General features: G+C 48.5%; 2 protein-coding genes across 5 annotated transcripts in view; one reads left to right on the top strand and one right to left on the bottom strand.

Annotated features, from left to right (window-relative positions):
• The window catches only part of MRAP (melanocortin 2 receptor accessory protein), a 28,686-nt gene extending 10,263 nt beyond the window's left edge, over nucleotides 1-18,423 (top strand). For 2 of the 4 annotated variants that reach the window (XM_023190417.2, XM_023190404.3), the window contains 2 exons: nucleotides 10,459-10,558; nucleotides 15,532-16,124. In XM_023190417.2, the coding sequence (XP_023046185.2) occupies nucleotides 10,530-10,558; nucleotides 15,532-15,844 (342 nt within the window). In that variant the 5' untranslated portion in view covers nucleotides 10,459-10,529 and the 3' untranslated portion in view covers nucleotides 15,845-16,124. Of the gene's footprint in view, nucleotides 1-10,458; nucleotides 10,559-11,611; nucleotides 11,615-15,531; nucleotides 16,125-18,374 lie in introns of those variants that run through there. The other 2 variants (XM_023190410.2, XM_023190425.1) reach the window with 2 other exon arrangements.
• The window catches only part of URB1 (URB1 ribosome biogenesis homolog), a 79,908-nt gene continuing 76,203 nt past the window's right edge, over nucleotides 17,287-20,991 (bottom strand). The window contains exons 38-39 of the mRNA XM_023190399.2: nucleotides 20,255-20,854; nucleotides 17,287-18,924 (exon numbers count right to left, since the gene is read on the bottom strand). Of these exons, the coding sequence (XP_023046167.2) occupies nucleotides 18,743-18,924; nucleotides 20,255-20,854 (782 nt within the window). The 3' untranslated portion in view covers nucleotides 17,287-18,742. The remainder of the gene's footprint in view (nucleotides 18,925-20,254; nucleotides 20,855-20,991) is intronic.

Here is a 20,991-nt window from a genome sequence, read left to right as displayed (position 1 = left end):
CCTTCCTTCCTTCTTTTTGTTTGTTTTGTTGAGATGGAGTCTATCTCTGTCGCCCAGGCTGGAGTGCAGTGGCGCGATCTCAGCTCACTGCAACCTCCACTTCCTGGGTTCAAGCGATTCTCCTGCCTCAGCCTCCTGAGTAGCTGGGATTACAGGTGCCTGCCACCGCACCAGCTAAGTTTTGCATTTTTAGCAGAGACAGGGTTTCACAGTGTTGGCCAGGCTGGTCTTGAACTCCTGACATTGTGATCTGCCTGCCTTGGCCTCCCAAAGTGCTGGGATTACAAGCATGAGCCACCGTGCCCAGCCAACACTTTTCTTATATTTTTAGAAACTGTTCTGGAAATATCTTTTTTCTTTTAAAATGGAAATTAGTTTATTATTTCATCATTTAATGCAATTTATCAGTCAATAAGGAAAAGAACAAAAGAGTATAGGCAAGGGTATGAAAAGACAGTAGCCACAGGGAAAACTCAAATGACCCACAGAGAGAAAAAAATGTCCAGCTTCACAAGTGGCCTGGGAAATGCATGGGGAGAGAGCCATGAGAGAGCACTCCATAACCACGGGATTAGCAAAAATTGCAGGATGGATATTCAGCCAGGGCAACATAGGAAGACCCCGTCTCCACAAATGAATGAATGAATGAAGGAATGAATGAACAATTAGCTGGGTGTGGTGGCACATGCCTGTGGTCCCAGCTATACAGGAAGCTGAGGCAGGAGGATTGCTTGAGCCTAGGAAGTCGAGGCTACCTTGCAAACCTAGCTAGTGGCACTGGCTCTTTCCCCACTTCATAGCTTCACCACTCACTCTTAAATTTGAAGAAATATCTCAGTCACTTTAGTTACCAAAGCAAATGTCCAGTCCCATGAAATACATTTTTAAAATGTTTAAACACAAACCATCCTTGAATTCCACTTAAAGTTAGAGCTTCCTATTTCCCCAGCATGGTGAAATGGATGCTTTTCCTTTATTTGCTCTGCCAGCTCCTTTCTCTGTTCTCAGACCAACCCCACCTGGAGTTGCTCCACCATTCCTTTAGCCTGCTCCGGGCTCTGAGCCTACCCTCCCCTGAGGCCCTCTAATGTGTCTTGCACTGCACACAGCTTTCCCTCTGACACCAGGATGGCAGCCCCCTGTCTACTCTGCTGCCACCAACTGCTAAGCCTCTTGCTCTGGAGACTGTCTGGAGCACATGCCAGACTCTAGCCTGACTCAAGGTCAGGGAAGTGCCTCTGATATGGTTTAGGTCTGTATTCCCACTCAAATCTCATGTCAAATTGCAAACCCCAATGTTGGGGGTGGGGTCTGGTGGGAGGTGATTGGATCATGAGGGCAGATCTCCTCCTTGATGCTGCTCTTGTGATAGTGAGTTGCTGCTTACGAGATTTGGTTGTTTAAACATGTATGACGCCCCCCACCGCTTCCTCCTGCTCTGGCCATGTGAAGATGTGCCTGCTTCCCCTTTGCCTTCTGCCATGACTGCAACTTTCCTGAGGACTCCTCAGCCATGCTTCCTGTACAGCCTGCAGAACTGTGAGCCAGTTAAGCCTCTTTTTTTCATAAATTACCCAGTCTCAGGTATTTCTTTATAGCAGTGCAAGAACGAACTAATGCAGCTTCCCACCCTCTCCAACAGAGTAAGAGTTGTGGGAGACTCCACATACTGTTCTATCATCTCTTAAAAAAAATTATTCAGAGCCAAGCATCACGAAATCAAACTTTAAGTAGTTGGCACCTGCCTTAGTCTGCTCAAGCCAATGTAACAAAATACCATAGTCTGCTCAAGCCAATGTAACAAACCACTGGGTGGTTTAAAAAACAGAAATTTATTTTCATACAGTTATAGAGGCTGGAAGTCCAAGATCAAGATGACAGCAGATTCAGTGTCTGGTGAGAGCTCCCTTCTTGGCTTGAAAATAGATGGTCACCTTCTTGCTGTGTCCTCTCATGGCCTTTCCTCAGTGGGCACAGTGGGGGTGGTGCAAATGCATTCTGTGTCTTGTCCTCTTCTTAGAAGGACACTAATCCCATCATGGGAGCACCACTCTTATAATGTCATCTAAATTTCATTAGATGAGGACCCACCTCCAAATACTGTCACAGTGGGGATTAGGGATTCAACATATGAATTTGGGGGGGACACAACATTCTGACAGTAACACCGTCTTTGGATTGGATTTCAGTCTTGGATTTCAGCTAAAGCAGCCAGAGAGAGACTACTATTAATATTAGATAGATAGATAGATAGATAGATAGATAGATAGATAGATAGATAGATAGATATACAGGATCTCACTGTATTGTTTTGTACTCTGTTCCTATTGATCTCATAATATTTTGTTTTCCCATGTCATTAAATATTCTTTCACAAAAACTTTGCATGGTGTTATAGAAATTCGTATCTTTGAACGTACAGGGCGTTTCCAGGATTTTGCTGTGGTAAATAATGGCCTTGATGAGAGTGAAACTTCTTCCACTGTTGTGTGTTAAGTGAAACTGTTCTGTGTACTTTTGTTTTCAGTATTAGAAGTCAGATAAGTTTACTGAAAAAAAAAAAAAATCTAAAACAGACAAAAGCAAAATTCTGTGTCAGGCAGTCTGAGGGATGCTGTTCCATGGCTTCACGGGTGGGGTGAGGTGAGCGTGAGTCAGGTGAGGGTGGACAGAGGTCATACCGCAGAAAGCAGGTGACTGCCTTTGTAGACTTCCTTGCTGATGAATTCAACTTTCTCTCAGCTGGCCAGTTCTTTGGAGCCTGGGTCTCCTCCCCAATCAAACAAATCAGAATAACATCACACCCTAGTTCTGCAAACCTTCTCTGCAGCAACACACATCAAAGACAGGAAGAAGCTGAGAGTGGATCCCAGGGCCCAGGGATGCTTCAAGATGGAAATAAAAAGGCAAAGCTCTGGCTTAGATGTTTTCGCTAGGCCGTGTGTGCTGACTCATGCCCCCAATCCTAGCACTTTGGGAGGCCCAGGTGGGTGGATCACTTGAGGTCAGGTGTTCGAGACCAGCCTGGCCAACATGGCAAAACCCCATCTCTACTAAAAATACAAAAAATTCGCCGGGTGTGTTGGCAGGTGCCTGTAATCCCAGCTACTCAGGAGGCTGAGGCAGGAGAATCACTTGAACCTGTGAGGCGGAGGTTACAGTGAGCCAAGGTCATTCCACTGCACTCGAGAGCCTTGGGCAACAGAATGAGACTCCATCTTAAAAAAAAAAAAAAAAAGATGTTTTCACTGGAATGCCATTTGGGCAGCTGGCTAAAATGTGTGAGGCCAGGCTGGGTTCAAATCTTGTTCAGAGTAGAGGAGGAATCAAAATACAAAGAATATGCAGGGTTCATGCATTAACCTAACAGGGAGGATGGATTTTTTTTTTTTTTTTTGGACACAGAGTTTTGCCTTTTTTCCAGTCTGGAGTGCCATGGCATGATCTCGGCTCACTGCAATCTCTGCCTCCTGGCTTCACACCATTCACCTTCCTCAGCCTCCTGAGTAGCTGGGACTACAGGCGCCGCCACCACACCTGGCTAATTTTTTGTAGTTTTAGTAGAGACGGGGTTTCACCGTGTTACCCAGGATGGTCTTGATCTCCTGACCTTGTGATCCACCCACTTCAGCCTCCCAAAGTGCTGGGATTACAGGCATCAGCCACCGCGCTCGGCCCAAGGAGGATGGATTTTAAAATTTTTGTGTTTATGCTCTGATATGATTTGGATCTGTGTCCCCAGCAAATCTCATGTTGAATCGTAATCCCCAGTGTTGGAGGCGGGGCATGGTAGTGGGTGACTGGGTCATGGGGACAGAGTTCTCATGAATGGGTTAGCACCATCCCCTTGGTGCTTTCTCGTGGTAGTGAGTGAGTTATTTTGAAATCTGGTTATTTAAAAGTGTGTGGCATCTCCTCTTTCTTCCTCTTGCTCTGGCCATGTAAAGTGCTGGCTCCCCTTTTGCCTTCTGCCATAACCGTAAGTTTCCTGAGGTCTCCCCAGAAGCAGAAGCTGCCATACTTCCTGTACAGCCTGAGGAACATGAGCAAATGAAACCTCTTTTTTTATTTATTTATGTTTTAAAAAAAGTACCCAGTCTCAGGCATTTCTTTATAGCAATGTGGAAACAGACTAATACATACATATGCTGGAATATATCCCATCATGTTTGGGCAGATATTTGGAAACATTTAGGGATTTATATATATATATGGAGCAATCAGCGCTGAATTGAAGGCTCTGGGCTACCCTTTCCCAGGGACTGCTCGAAGTCTGGTGTGATTTTGTTGCAGGCACTTGACAGGGATTTTGCCCTTGCGATTTTCGGACAGGGCTTCTGACTGTTCCAAGGAAAGGTTAAGAATCACAACCTTTCCTTGAAACTGTCATCAAGGTGGAAAATGCAAATCTGTTTCCTGCGGCCCCGCCTTAATTGACTAAGTACATGTTCGATCTTCATCTGTGTCCTTTTCCGAGGAAGAAAACCAATCTTACAGCAGCAATACAGATTATTCTAACATAGTGAGTCTCCAGACACCAGCCTAATGCTCCCTTTCAGAGAGTAGGATGGGCTGATTTCCCTTGAGTAGTGCCTGGCTTAATGCTCTGTTATTTACCTCTCAGGTCAATATACCTCCTTCCCTTTAGTTATGGGTTAAGAAGAACCGGTCACAGTCCATATCGACCTCCGCTGTCACGCTGGTTCAATAAGACAGTCTGTTCATCTGCTTCTTTGAGTATTGGAAGCAAAAGAACAAAATGACACTGCCAACCAATTTCTCTGTACACAATGTAGAAAATTCAAAGTACAGATTAAACAAAACAACTACATATAACTCTTTTTCTCGCATTCAGAGCAATCAGTTTCAGGCTTCAACTTTAATTGCAGCTTCAAATTCTTCAGCAAATGATCATTCCCACGGGCATGACATAAGTAGTGAAAGTAATTTTTAAACAAAAGATACCAGAATGTGTATCTGCGAATGAATTTCCATCAAGGTAGCACTAGGGGCAGGTGCAATGCTTAAATGACTCTACTATTGCTCAACAACTTCTTGAACAGATGTTGCTGTGTGGCCACAACACATTCTAGGAAACATTTGTGGTGATAAATTGTGTATCTCTTTCGAGGATGAAGTTTCTTTTTGGAAATCGTTAAGATTCACACAGAAACAAATCAGGTTAATGAAATGGGTGATTAAGCTGGTTGATACCATCTGGATGTCATAAATGAATTATCTCACAACGTAGCAAAATTGTGTCTATGTGTGACTCCTTGAAGGTAATTCCAAAAGAAGAGATCTATAAGTGTTTGATCAATACATGTGTTTTAGTAAGAATTCTATGACTCCATGGTAGAGAGAGGATGATTATTTTGAAGGTCAGCTTTCATTTGGACTTTTAATTTCTGGTACATTCATTGAGAAAGTCCGTTTCTTTGCTGACTTGGTAAAGAAAATGGATTACAACTAACAGAGTGCCATATGAAAGAGAAGTTATTTTCTCTCAGTCTACAGGACTGGGCTGGTGAGGTGGCTCCATGGAGTCCTTAGGCACTCACATCCTTTCAGCTCATTGCACTACCATCCCTGGGACATGGCCGCCCTCATCCTCATGTTGCAAGACACACTCTGACCATCACATCCATGTTTAGGGAGCAACAAGGAGTAAGGGAATAAGAATGGACACACGGTGCTAGAAGTCTAGCAATCCCTGGAGGGAGGCTTCTAGAAGCTGTCCTGTGATGGCTCCACTCATATCACATTGGCCAGAACCTTATCACATGGTTCTCTGAAAAGGATGCAAGGAAATGTAGTTTTTAACTCAGGCGGCCATGTGTCCTGCTAAAAGCAAGGGTCCTATTATGATGGAAGCACACAAGGGGCCGACCTTAGGGTTGACAGCTAGTAACCTATGCCACAATTCTCTCTTTTTTTTTTTTTTTTTGAGATGGAGTCTCACTCTGTCACCCAGGTTGGAGTGCAGTGGCTCGATCTCGGCTCACTGCAACCTCCACCTCCCAGGTTCAAGCGATTCACCTGCCTCAGCCTCCCGACTATCTGGGATTACAGGTATGCACCACCATGCCTGACTAATTTTATTTTGTATTTTTAGTAGAGACAGGGTTTCACCATGTTGGCCAGGTTGGTCTTGAACTCCTGATCTTAGGTGATCCACCCACCTTGGTCTCCCAAAGTGCTGGGATTACAGGCATGAGCCATCACGCCCCACAATTCCCTGTACTCATATCCGACATTTGGGTGAACTTGAAGGATACAATGATATTACTTGCCACAAAATCCTCTTAACATAAATAATTTTAGTTCTATTTATAAATTGTTTCATAAACACGGAACAAGAAATGGTGCCATGAGCATTTATGTAGATATTTTATTTAATTCTTCTAACATTTAATTTATGCTTATGTAATTCGATATAAGTAGTACCTATTTAATAGGTACTACTGTCCTCAGTTTACAAATGAGCAGATTTAGATGTTAGCCAGGAAACACCCACCTCCAGAGCCTGGGTTCTTAACCACATTATTATTCCCTAATAAGGAAAACATCTTTTTTTTTTTTTTTTTTTTTTGAGACGGAGTCTTGCTCTGTTGCCCGGGCTGGAGTGCAGTGGCCGGTTCTCAGCTCACTGCAAGCTGCGCCTCCCGGGTTTATGCCATTCTCCTGCCTCAGCCTCCGAGTAGCTGGGACTACAGGCGCCCGCCACCTCGCCCGGCTAGTTTTTTGTATTTTTTAGTAGAGACGGGGTTTCACCGTGTTAGCAAGGATGGTCTCGATCTCCTGACCTCGTGATCCGCCCGTCTCGGCCTCCCATAGTGCTAGGATTATAGGCTTGAGCCACCGCGTGTGGCCCTTTTTTTTTTTTTAAGACCAAGTCTTACTCTGTCACCCATGCTAGAGTGCAGTGGCACTATCTTGGCTCATTGCAGCCTCCACCTCCTGGGTTCAAGCAATTCTCCTCCCTCAGCCTCCCAAGTAGCTGGGACTACAGGCACGCACCACCACGCCCGGCTAATCTTTGTTTTTGTTTTGTTTTTTTCAGTAGAGTCGGGGTTCACCACATAGACCAGGCTGATCTCTAACTCCTGACCACAAGTGATCCTCTTGTCCTGACCTCCCAAAGGGCTGGGATTACCGGCTGAGGCACCACGCCCAGCCACATCTTGATTTTCTACTAGAACTCTGGAACCCAAACGTTAGTAGAATGAAGAACAGAGGAATGCTAAAACTGTTTATTTAACAAAACAGAAGTGCCTACTATAAGAAGGAGCCCTTCGATTGGATTAATTTGTTAACTCGATGAGAATCCTCCCAAGATGAAGTGCAGCCTGGCCATGCCATCCAGACCTTTCCTGTCACTCCGCTGCTGATGACTCATTCCCCTCATTCCAGCAGTGTGGACCCAGAGGGGAAGGAAAGAAAAGAAGGAGGGAAGATAGGAGAGAGGGAAGGAAAGGAGAAAGAACAGCCAGGGAGGAGGGAGGACAGGAGAGAGGAGAGGAGGTAAGTTTCTATGGCTGGACCAGTTTCATTGTCAACCCAGCCTGGGGCTCCCTGTTGGGAAAACCAGCCTAGGATTGTCTAAATATTCCTGACACTGGAGAGTCACACGGGTCTTGCTTTTGGAATGAAATGTTCTCTCCAAGCACTCGGGGGAAACTTCAGTAAGTAGAGGAAAAAGAATCATATTCTCTTGCCTGTTTTTTTTTCAACAGAACATGATGAAAGAGATTTTAGTACCAAAAATGACTAGTGGCAGAGGATTGCCCTTTGGTCTGACAAAACTTAAACTCCACTTATCTGAAGACACTGTGTTCTGTGAAACCTGTCATCTTATTTCTTGCTCAACATCTGGGGATGACGACAAGGACTCAGACAAGTGTCAGTCTGGGAGAAGGAGGCTCTCGGGTGCTGAGTTTGAAGCTATTCCCTTAGATCCCTGGTAGAACTTATCTAGGTGCTATAAGACCTCAAACCCTGCCCTATTCTTAGGAAGGAAAAAGAGCATTGGTGTCTGCAGAAACCTAAAATATCCCTACAGAATAAAACTTCCAATCACATTTTCTGACAGCATATGTGCTCTTACACTGTAAGGGTTGTAAAATAGATTGTACTCTTGGGGAGTGTAGGACAATGCACAGGGGGTGGGCAAGGAAGGCTGAGAGAGTCAAAAGCTTCTTTCAAAAGTCCTGAAGCTGGCCGGGCGCAGTGGCTCACACCTGTAATCAGCACTTTGGGAGGCTGAGGTGGGCGGATCACGAGGTCAGGAGATCGAGACCAGCCTGGCCAACATGGTGAAACCCCATCTCTACTAAAAATACAAGAATTAGCTGGGTGTGGTGGTGGGCGCCTGTAATCGTACTCGGGAGGCTGAGGCAGGAGAATCACTTGAACCCAGGAGGTGGAGGTTCCAGTGAGGCGAGATGGTGCCACTGCACTCCAGCCTGGGTGACAGAGCAAGACTCTGTCTCAAAAAATAAAATAAAATAAAAATTCCTTTTAAACTTAGGTCACACAGTCCAATCTCATTTCCCTCTCCCCAGGAATCCAGAGTGTCCTTAAAAAGTTCACTGTTCTAGGGCACTGCATCAGTTCCTCAGCTCAGAGACAGAGAGGAGCGACGTAAGAGCCAGCCTGGCGGTCTTTGCTCTCCCTGCCCCCATGGGGTGTAAATGCCAGGTTGCTGAAGATTACAAGGCAGTAGATGCTCATGATTCTTTTACAAGTACTGTGCCTTTTCATTATACCCTGTTTTGAGGGGGATTTTTTTTTTTTTTTTCGAGGCAGCGTCTCACTCTGTGGCCCAGGCTGGAGCACAGTGGCGTGATCATAGCTCACTTCAGCCTTGAACTCCTGGCCTCAAGTGATCCTCCAGCCCCAGCCTCATGAAGGGGTAGGACTATAGGCATACACCACCATGCCCAGGTAATTAAAAAAAATTTTTTTTTGTAGACATGGGGGTCTTGCTATGTTGCCCAGGCTGGTCTCGAACTCCTCGACTCAAGTGATCCACCTCCCACCTTGGCGTCCCAAAGTGCTGGGATTATAGGCATGGGCCACTGTGCCCAGCCCATTATACCCTGTTTTTAATGTTAAATTTTAGGGTCTGAGATCATCTCTTATGAATCCTCAGTTTTTCCTTCTGTCAGGGGTTGTGGATGGCAGAGATGACACCCTTTGCTCAAGTACCAATCTTCACCCCAGAGCCTCCACCTCCGCCTCTATGTAGATTACTCTCACTCTATTCATTCTTTCAGTGGTTTGTGCATTCTCTTACTCATTTACTGACAGCCTTAGTGCTGGAAGCACTGCAGAAGTTCAGAGGAGGAGGAGGTTGGGGGGAGTTAGCAGTTTCTGATGTGCTGGTTTAGCCCCCTCTGAATCCTGAACAGTCCCTCACAAAAGGTGCTCAGTGAATTCTCGTTAGGTTATCATCCTCAAGTAGCCCTTTTTGGTCACACACATAGATGTCTAGAATATCCCATCTTGTGGCATTTGGCATTACGCAGTTGGTCTGGGATGAGACACTCGCAGACTCGAACAACGGGCCGGACTGCCCACACCACAGACAACCACCAAGAAAAACTGTCGTGCTGGAAAGTAGTTCCATAGCAACTGGCCTAACGTTCCCAACCTGGAGTCTGGAGAAGGGGAAAGGACCCTCCTGGTCTACCAGGTTCTTCTGCCCAGGGCCCCAGGAAGGCTAAGTGTGTTTCCTGGTTTCCTTTTCCCCCTTCAGCCTCAGGCCACAAATACAGCCATCGTGCTGGTGGCAAAAGTGCTTTTTCCTTCCTGCCACAGCCCCTGAGATGAGACTTTCTGCCTGAGAGAGGGACTCGCTATTTCCACCTCGCCAATCCAGGCATGAGCAGACCTAGCCTAACTCCTGTAGAGCGGAAAGGGCCTCTCCACCAGCGCGCTGCAGCCCAGCGCGCATCCTTCTTAGACTATCAACTCTTGGGGTCTCTGAAGCTGTTCCACCAACAGCCCCTGGTAGGCGCTAGATCCCTCCCGGGGGCCCAGGAGTTCTTCCTAATACTCGGAGCTGCCCACAGCCCTCTCCTCTCCCTCCCATCCTTCAGAACTGTTCCTCTGAGCACCACTAGGAGCTGGGCAAGCAGATGCGTGGGGTTGGGGCGGGGAGGGGGGGAGGAAGCACACAATTGCATTCAATGTTTCCTCTTAACAGACAATCACCCTAAACAGACCCCGTGGCCAGCTGCCCTGAGGGGGGAAAAAAAATGCTTCTTGGCTTCTCTGTTCTTTCCCAAAGTGATTGTTAATGGGAGATCTTCCCCATGGTAACAGCTGTGAGGCTGGAGGACAACTGAAACTCAGGGCCCTCATTCCACAATACCCCGGGACTCCTTACTGCCCCCTAGTGTTGCTTTATGTCAACATCAACCCAGCGCTGAGATGCATCTCCTCCTCCCGCAGATTCCATCGTGATCGCATTCTGGGTGACCCTGGCTGCCTTCGTGGTGCTCCTCTTCCTCATCCTGCTCTACATGTCCTGGTCGGGCTCCCCGCAGATGAAGTGAGTAACAAGGGGTGTGGGTCTCTGGGTCACTCAGAAGCTCTCCAGGGAGTAATGGTGCAGATTGAGTATCCCTCATCCAAAACGCTGGAGACCAGAAGTGTTTCAGATTTGGGATTTTAAAATATTTGCATTGTACCTACCAGCTGAGCATCTCAAATCCAGAAATCTGAAATATTCCAGCGAGCATTTCCTTTGAGCCTCAAGTCAGTGCTCAATACATTTCAGATTTAGCAGCGTTTCAGAGTTTCAGATTTGGGATGGTCAACTTACATCCCTACAATGGAATAGTATTCAGCAATAAAAAGGGACGGAGTTCTGGTCCATGCTGCAACATGGACGAACCTCAAAAACATCATGCTAAGTGAAAGAAGACAGACACAGAGCTGCATGTCGTATGACTCCTTTCACACAAAACATCCAGAGTAGGCAAATCCAGAGACAGAAAGCAGATTAGCAGCTGCCTAGGGCTGGGGGGAGGGCAGGGAAGGGGGAATGACTGCTGATGGGTTTTTTGGGGGGATGATAAAAATGTTCTAAAATTAAGCTGGGCACGGTGGCTCATGCCTTGTAATCCCAGCACTTTGGGAGGCCAAGGTTGGTGGATCACTTGAGGTCAGGTGTTCAAGACCAGCCTAGCCAACTTGGTGAAATCCTGTCTCTACTAAAAATACAAAAATTAGCTGGGCGTGGTGGCGTGCACTTGTCATCCCAGCTACTCAGGAGGCTGAGGCAGGAGAATCGCTAGAACCCAGGAGGCAGAAAGGTTGCAGTGAGCCGAGATTGTGCCACTATACTCCAGTCTGGGCAACAGAGTAAGACTCCATCTCAAAAAAAAAAAAAAAGTTCTAAAATTAAGCCAGGCACACAGTGGCTCACACCAGTAATCCCAATCCCAGCACCTTGGGAAGCCAAGGCAGGAGGATCGTTTGAGCCCAGGAGTTGGAGACCTTATCTCCACAAAAAATATTAAAAAATTGGGTGGGCATGGCGGTGTGCACCTGTAGTCCCGGCTACTCGGGAGGCTAAGGCAGGAGGATCACTAGAGCCCAGAAGGTCAAGGCTGCAGTGAGTTGTGATCACGCCACTGCACTCCAGCCTGGGTGATAGAGCAAGACCCTGTCTCAACAAAACAAACAAACAAAAAGTTCTAAAATTAGATTGTGGTGACGGTTGCACAACTCTGTGGATGTACTAAAGACCACTGAATTGTACTCTTTAAATGAGTCAACCTCATGGAATGAAAATATATCTCAATGAAGCTGTTAAAGAAAATGAAGCCAACTTGACACCATGGGCATTAAGTCTTGCTGGCCAGCTCACCAGGAGCATAAGAACCTTACCTTTGTCCAGGCTTGGGGGCTCACACCTGTAATCCCAGCACTTTGGGAAGCCAAGGTGGGCGGATCACCTGAGGTCAGGTGTTTGAGACCAGCCTGGCCAACATGGTGAAACCCTGTCTCTACTGAAAAAATACATATAAAAAAAAATATCCAGGTGTGGTGGTGCATGCCTGTAATCCCAGCCACTCACGAGGCTGAGGGAGGACCATCTCTTGAACCCATGAGGTGGAGGTTGCAGTGAAACAAGATCGCGCCACTGCACTCCAGCCTGGGCAAGAAGAGAGAAACTCTGTCAAAAAAAAAAAAAAAAAGAAAAAGAAAAAAGAAAAGGAAAGATCCTTACCTTAGGCACCTATGGCCAGCATCTGTTATTGGATGCCTGCTGTGTGCCACTAAATTGGAGGTGAAATCCAGTTTGAAGGAGTAATTGGAACCCAGCTTGTTTTATGTTTTATTTCTGTTGTGCTAGAGGATTGGCTGCCACATCCAATGTTCCCTTCTAGGCTAATCAGCCCTCACAGCTGCTGGTCTCCTAATGATTGTTCTTAGGAGGCACCCTGTATTTTGCCATCGCTTATGCAAAGAGGGCCTGTCCAGTGGCTGGCCCATGCCCTTGGAAACGTGTGGCCTGGCAAAAGAGCTGGGACCGGTCAGATTCTTGTCTTTGGAATTTGGAATCTAGAATCTGAGGGACCTGGTGTCTATGGAGGCTGCACTGATTGGTCCATGAGGAGGGCTAGGGCTGAGTGCCATTATGGACTGTTAACGTCCATTACAGACGGAAGTCTTGAGGACTACAAATCCTCAGTGTAGGAAGCTGGTCAGCAGAGATGAGCCGAACTGTGCTGAGGAAGAGCTGAGTGGCCTTGGACCCCCTGAGCCAAAGCATCCCACACCAGGTCCTGTGAGGAGCCGTGGACTCGCGCATTCGCACAGCATCTTAGTATTTTCTGTTGCTGTAATAGAATACCTGAGGTTGAGTAATTTATGAAAAAAAGAGGCTTATTTAGCTCATGGTTCTGAAGGCTTAGAAGTTGAGGAAGCATGGTATCGACATCTGCTCAGCTTCTGGTGAGGGCCTCATTTTGCAAAAAGATCTAATTCAGTCTCGAGAAAAAAACTCATTACCCCGTAAAGGCCCCACCTCCCAGTGTTGCCACACTGGGGACCAGGCCTCCACATGAGTTTTGGTGGGGACAAATCACACCACAGCCCAGCATTACCTCAAAGGGGCCTCTGATTCTCCTCCCCGCCCCGCCTGCCCTGCCCGCGGTGTCTCATCCACCAGGGCTACCCTCGCCAGGCCATTTCTGCTCACCTTGGTCACATATGGAAGGCAGCTTTACAGCAATGAAGAAATTCATTTTTTTTTTTTTTTTTTGAGACAAAAGTCTGGCTCTGTCCCCCAGGCTGGAGTGCAATGGCATGATCTTGGCTCACTGCAACCTCCGCCTCCCATGTTCAAGCTATTCTCTTGCCTTAGCCTCCTGAGTAGCTGGGATTACAGGCACCCACGACGACACCCAGTCGATTTTTGTATTTTTAGTAGAGATGGGGTTTCGCCAAGTTGGCCAGGCCAGTCTCAAACTCCAGACCTGTAATCCTAGCACTTTGGGAGGCTGAGGTGCGTGGATCACCTGAGGTCAGGAGTTCGAGACTGGCCTGGCCAACTTGGCGAAATCCCATTTCTATTAAAAATACAAAAATTAGCTGGGCATTGTGGCTGGTGCCTATTATCCCAGCTACGTGGGGAGGCTGAGACAAGAGAATCGCTTGAACGTGGGAGGCAGAGGTTGCAGTGAGCCGAGATGGTGCCACTGAGGTCAGGAGCCACCGTGCACAGCCTGAAATCTGTTCTTCTCTTTTAGTTTTTAGAACTCACATTCAATTTAAGCACATTTTTACACCCGAGACACATCTGAGGGATAAACAAGTGATGTCACCTTTCTTTTCTACTCCTCTGAGATGACCTGCAGCCGCCCCGGGCCAGGGAGTGTGCAAGGATCGTCAGTAATCCTCCCGGTACAAAGCTCCCTGGCCTGGTCCGACAAGCCCAGAGGCTGCCTCCACCATGCCCAGCTCCCTGGGGGGCACAGGCCTTCTGGGCTATTTCACAGGGGCAGACTGATGACACTGTACATCCTGACCAGCTACAGGGCTTACTAAAGAAAATGCTCTCAAGGCACTTGGTAACATTCCTGGAATGCTCAGGGCAGCAAAGTGGATCCTTAGCAAGATTTAGGAGTCACTCCATGAGGAGCTGAGCTTCCCATGATGAAGGGGAGGAGGGAGGGCATTCTTGGGCGAGTGCCATCTGAAAGGACGGCCTCTGCCCAGTGGGCTCATCGCTTGGTACTCTTCATTCGTGCCAGCGTTGTAACCACATTTAAAGTCGTTTTATACATCACCTCATTTCATCCTGAGGATCTGTGAGCCAATACTGTCCCGTTTTATGGATGACGTCAAAGGCAGCTGGAAAGTGTGGCCAGAGCTCACTCCAGATGGCCATGTCCACCGCCCCAGCACTTTCTGGGCAGGAGAATCCACCCAGGGAGGACGCTTTTCTTTCTTTTCTTTTCTCTTCCTCTTCTCTTCTCTTCTTTCTTTTTTTTGAGACAGAGTCTCGCTCTGCTGCCAGGCTGGGGTGCAGTGGCGTAATCTCGGCTCACTGTAACCTCTGACACCTTGGTTCAAGTGATTCTCCTGCCTCAGCCTTCCGAGTAGCTGGGATTACAGGCACGCGCCACCACGCCCAGCTAATTTTTGTATTTTTAGTAGAGACGGGGTTTCCCTGTGTTTGCCAGGATGGTCTCAATCTCCTGACCTCATGATCTGCCTGCCTCTGCCTCCCCAAGTGCTAGGATTACAGGCGTGAGCCACCATGCCTGGCACAGGGAGGACGCATTTCTAGCCAAGTGTATTAGTTTGTTCTCAGCTGCTAATAAAGACATATCCGAGGCTGGCTAATTTATAAAGGAAAGAGGTTTAATGGACTCACAGTTCCACATGGCTGGGGAGGCCTCACAATCATGGTGGAAGGCGAAGGAAGAGCAAAGCCACATCTTACACGGCACAGGCAAAAGGGCACGTGCAGGGAAACTCCCCTTTACAAAACCATCAGATCTCGTGAGACTTATTCACTATCACGAGAACAGCATGGGAAGACCCACCCCCATGATTCAATCACCTCCCACTGGGTCCTTCCCACGACCCGTAGGGATTGTTATAATTCAAGGTGAGGTTTGTGTGGTGACACAGCCAAACCATGTCACCAAGATACAAGCTGGCTTGGGCTACGGATATAAAATGAGGTATACTCAGATACAGGGCTGGATGGGAGGTCAACCTGCCCCTCCAACCCCCCATCCCCTCCATCCTGAATCAGTATAGGAAGAAGTGGCCTCCAGGAAAAGACCTGAGGCCTAGTTCCTGACAAAGCACTTCCTCTCTTCTGAGATTTCTCTAGAATGGCCACCTTGGTGAGCTGGCTGACCCTTCTCAGGAATTTGCCTGTGTGGCCTTCCCTCCGGGGTCTGGACAGAGGGCAGGTGTGGCAGGAAAGCCCCAAGCCCCACAGTATGGACTGTTCTGCAACTTTGACGCCTGCCTCCCACTCTGCTCTGTTCACAGGAACAGCCCCAAGCACCACCAAACATGCCCCTGGAGTCACAGCCTCAGCCTCCAGCTCTGCATCCGGAAGTGCCTGCTGTACCACAGGGAACCCCTGGGGACCTCACAGGCTCAGGCGAGCTCAGTGGAGCCAGCGAGCAGAACTGGCCCTGACCAGCCGCGACAACAGGGGAGCGCCTCCACCTTGCCCCGTGGGGTTTTCCAGACCCACCCCACTCTCCTCTGGGAACTGACCCTCAATGGGGATCCCCTCATCAGGAGCAAGCCCAGTGAGCCTCCCCCTGGAGACAGGACCCCTCACCTGCAGAGCTGATGTCAGCAGATTGTGGCCAGAGCTGAGTGAACTGGTGAAATCAAGCCAACCTGGACACCTCCGCTCTTTGTTCTTCTTAGAGGCTGTTTGCCTGTCGCAGAAAGGGCACCTAGGTCAAGTGCGACCAGAGCAGGAGCATCCTATGCCTTTGATTGCAGTGGTCCCTCGAGGGCAGAGGTCATCCCAGGTGTTGCTGATTTTATTGAGCACACTTAGCCCGCTTGCTTCTGGCTTGTTGGCTTAGGGAAGAATAGGAAAATAAAATATATGTAAATCCAGAGGAAAACCTGTTTGCTTACTATGCCACTTTACCATTACTGTGTAATGTGTTATCAGCCCTGAGTTCACCTGGTCCTTCTGTACCTTTGTGACGATGCTGAGTAAGTTCCCATCCAAGCTCCACTGACACCCTCCGGCTCCCCCAGATGTGATGGCATCTGCCCTGCCAGGTCAGCTCGCTGCAGTCGAGGGGACCCGAGTCTCACCGTCAACCTCCCCACAGCCTTTCAAAGACAGAGCCCAAGGAAGTCTCTCCCCGGAGGGCAGGCAGCCAACGCCTGTCAGCAGCCAGGCCCGGTAAGCAGGGCCTGTGCTCAAATGCTGCCACAGAACACAAAGAGTCCTGGAAGCCGGCAGGAAAGGTCTCCTTCTGGATGTGACTTTATGTGACAGTGGATCCGGGACCCTTGAAGGATCTAGTCCTCTAGTGCCCAGCAGCCTTGTTCCTGGAGAGGAGATAGCATCACACTGCAAATCCCAGAAGAGCCATGTGTCCCCTACAGCTTTCAGGCGGCAAGTTGGTAGGTTTTATTTTTAAAATAACTGCCCCCCGCCCCACTTATTTCTAATTTAGCATTTTAGATTTTAAGTCAGGTGAAGACCACGTACCATCTATTCTCCATGGGCTGAGATTCCCTTCCTCCAGGCTAAGTGACTGGAAAATACATGGAAAGGTCAGGGCAGTGGATTGAGAAGGGAGAACAAAGACAAGCAGGACTGATGAGTTCCAGAGATGCAGAAAAGAAGGTGAGGTGCTGAAAATGTGTCCTCACTTGACTGAGCCGAACTCGGCTTTGGAGCACTTGTCGCCACCTGACGTAGCATGTATTTGACTTGCTGGGCCCTAAGAACCTGGGAGGCAGCTAGGCCTGGAGCCGGGGATGAAGCCGTGGAAATCCATGCCACCTGCTTGCTGCCCCTCCCCACGCCCCCAGAGGCGTGGGGTTCAGGGATATTCCCCAGACCAGTGTCCTTCCAGCCAATGCCCTCTGCATGAACGAGCAGAGGTGCCTATAACCAAAGGAATCCCCATAGATAGGCCTCGGAGAGGGGGATAAAGATTAAGGGGAACCAGGAAGAGAATGTTTTGCTGGAGCAGTGCTTGCCTGAGTCCAACTTGGATCTGGACATGGGATTTCAACTTCAGGACAGTCTCAAATAACAGTGTTGTAAGGTTTATTTGGGTAGGGAAGGGGGACAAGTGAGGTAACTGATCCTTGCTTTGTAGACAATGCAAGACAATTATTTGTGGTGAAGGGACTGTATGCCAACAAGTGTTACTCATGCTTTAGTTAAAACTTTAAGTTACCTAAAACAAACTATTCTAAAGAACACAGGTAGAAAATAAAAGTGTCAATGTTTCAGACAAAACCAAGGCATTGTCAGCATGATGTATGTTATGTGGCAAATAAAACAGACACGTCCTAGGCCACAGAGCAGACCCCAAGAGCCCCAGGTATGCAGGAGAGTTTTAAAGGTACAGACAGAAATTTTAACTGTGAAAACCACGAAATTTCATGACTGTCAGTTACAACACCAACTAATATATGACCATTAATATTAAAATTCTGACCTTTAAAATAAATGCAGGCCTACGTGGAACAAAAATAGCCTCTTTAACAATGAAAGGAAAACACAAAAACCTTACAAAAATAGACATTTATTAACAAGCATTTATAAAATTCAAAATCCCCTCTTTGATGTGTAACTTTAAAAATTACAGGCTGTCTTCTCAAAGCAGAGGTCAAATCACTTCTACACTTTAAGGATTCAGTGTAACATCTTTTATTTAATAAAATAATTAACAAACATTGGCAGAAATTAAGTTATTCAAAAAGTCATACTAAACTTTGTTATGACTTTTTATAGAAAAATAAACTTTATTTTATTTATTTTTTTGAGATGGAGTCTTGCTCTGTCGCCTAGGTTGGAGTGCAGTGGCACAATCTCGGCTCACTGTAGCCTCCACCTCCCAGGTTCAAGCGATTCCCCTGCCTTAGCCTCCTGAGTAGCTGGAATTTCAGGCGTGCACCACCACGCCCAGCTAATTTTTGTATTTTTAGTAGAGATGGGGTTTTACCATGTTGGGAAGGCTGGTCTTGAACTCCTGACTTCAGGTTATCTACCTGCCTTGGCCTCCCAAAGTGCTGGGATTAGAGGCATGAGCCACCTCACCCAGCTGAAAAATAAAATTTAAACGTATTTCTTCGTTCTTATAAAAAAAAAAACCTGATACCTTTTGACATTTCAGCTTTAACACACATGAATCTCTTCTGCATTCAGAAATGCCTCAAACATGAGCAATTTCCTGTGACGAGCTCCAAGCCCCTAGAGAGGAAGGGGCTGGTCTGGCCTGAAGAGGCAATGGTGGGCCTCATGGCCTGGAAGTCCCCACATTCCCTGCAGCTCTGATGCGGGACACACACAGGCCCGAGTTTATCATTTACTGGCCTGTTCATAAAGTCCTCTCGACTTTTCTTGTCAGAGAACTGAGTCAATGTACTGAACCTGTTGTTTCCCATGCCTTCTCTGGAAACTCTTGACTCAACCAAACTTCTAGAAGCCGGTGCTATGCTTGAGGCTCTGGTCATCAGGGCGCAAGGCGCTGGCTGGCAGGAGTCAAGCATCTGAGGCTGCACTGGCGACATCCTTGCAGAGCACCACGATGGCCTCCTCTTCACCGCTCGAAGCATCATCTGCGGCCTCACACACCATCCGGATGTGGGTGAAGAGGGTGTCAGGCCGCTGGGCCCCCAGCCAGATGTCCTTTATGTAGAGAGACACCAGGAATGCTGCGGAGGCTGAACAAGAGCAGGGGATAGGCCGTTAGGATGCACACCTGCTCAGCTCGAAAACAGGTCATCCTGCCCACAACGCAATGGCTTTGCCAAGTGCCCAAATAAATCATGCGACAGGCCTGTGCAACCCAAGGTGAGCAGACCGATACAACAACTCATTCTGCCTTTGTTTAACTTTTGTGTTAAATCTTTTTTACTAAAAAATTTTTTTCTTTCTTTTTTTTTTTTTTTTAAAAAAAAGACAGGGTCCCACTCTGACACCCAGACTGGAGTGCAGTAGCGTGATCTCAGCTCACTGCAACCTCGGCTGCCTGGGCTCAGGTGATTCTCCCACCTCAGCCTCCAGAGTAGCTAGGACTACAGGCATGTGCCACCACGCCCAGCTAATTTTTGTAGAGACAGGGTTTCACTATGTTGGCCAGGCTGGTCTCAAGCGGTCTCCCCACCTCAGCCTCCCAAAGTGCTGGGATTATAGGTGTGAGCCATTGTGCCTGGCGCAAATCTTTCTTTCTTCTGATGAATATGTGTGGATCCCCTCAAAAAGCTGTTACAAGACAAGTCTCTTCCTGGTTCTGACCGTCCATGCCAAGAATGAGACTGAAGTTTGAGAAGAACTTCCCAGAATCATTTCCTACCATGTCCTCAGTGGCACGGGTAAGGAGGAAGAGAAAGCTTTGCAGGCAAAAAGGCTCAACTCCCCAACTGTGGCCAGACCAGAGGGCGAGGTCGCCCCTGCTACCAGGTGAGCCCACCCGCTAGGCTGCTGGCCCCTCCCTCCCCTGCGCCCCCACACTCCTCCATGAAAGGACAGCCCTCTGGGTTACCACACCCACCTCCCTGGAGCTCTAACAGCCCCCCGGAGCCTGTGCTACTCACTCATTCACACTGCTAGGCTCCCACCTAGTGACTGCCAAGTACACAGACTGCACATGGCCACATTTGTACGCATGTGAAGCTATATGTGCACACACACACGCACACACGCAGCCGGCCACATGTGAAACAGAACTCATCATGTGGCTAATGCTCGGAAACCGCTGCCCCGCGGGGTGGAGGGATGCCAAGGTTCTGAGGTGCCCTCTCTGCACCATCAACATAACCAGCACCAAAGGTTTCCCCTGCAAGCGAAGACAAAGACTTCCTTCCCTTCACAGTCACGGCCCAGTGGCAAGCTCTCTACAACCGCAGAACCGTAAGAGGCCACCTAAACAGGCACAATAGCCAGCTGAGGAAGTCGGCAGAAACCCAAGCGTTCCAAGCACAGAAGTCACTCCTGCCGCAGACCTACTTCTGCATCCATGTCTTCAGCCTCCAATGAAAAAACCAGCCTTACCTCGTGTGGCTTCGTCCTTCTCACTCAGAGAGGATAGGCAGAGAGCTTCCACGGCCGGGTGGAAGGGGCTCCCCGCCTGGCCCTGGGCGGCCACCAGCTGCAGCATGACCAGATTGAACAGGCAGGCCACCTCCTGCGCAGGCCCCGCCAGCCCCTCGGCCCCACAGAGCCGGCTATACAGCTTGAATATGCTGCTCCTCACGGCACCGTCCTTAAGGAGGTCAGCCACGACCACAGGGTGTGGCAAAATGTGGCTCTTAAGCCAGCCAACCAGTCCTGCAGCCTCTGCCCTGCTGAGCGGGTGCTCAGCCACCGACCGCAGCACCCAACTGACTGCCAGCGAAGCGGCGGCATACACGGGGCCTGGTGCGTTGCTCTCGGGGCTGGCTGAGTCCGCAGGCTCCTGAGTGGGGTCAGGAACAGGGATCACTGGTCCCCAGTAGGTCAAGATGGACCTCAGGAGGCCCTTGCACGTCTCCAAGGTAGATGCCATCTGCTCAGGGTCGGCCATCTCCTCTGCCTCCTCAAGCCTCCTCTTTCGGCCCCGTGGGCCTTTGGCTCGGGCTGGCGTGACAGGCTTGTTTTTATCCTTGAGCATTTCTGTTAAATGCACAAAGAGAAGGTAGTGAGACGGGGGTCCCTCCTGCCCACACAGATCCAGATGTGGGGAGGTTAATGGGGGACACGCAGGGCGGCTTGCATGTCCTGAGCACCCGGCCCTGCTCCCACGTCAGGAG

Source organism: Piliocolobus tephrosceles, chromosome 19 (genome assembly GCF_002776525.5).
Source record: "Piliocolobus tephrosceles isolate RC106 chromosome 19, ASM277652v3, whole genome shotgun sequence".
NCBI classification, from domain to species: Eukaryota; Metazoa; Chordata; class Mammalia; order Primates; family Cercopithecidae; genus Piliocolobus; species Piliocolobus tephrosceles.
The sequence above is the reverse complement of the archived record's forward strand: the minus strand, read 5'-3'. Positions and strand labels throughout refer to the sequence as shown.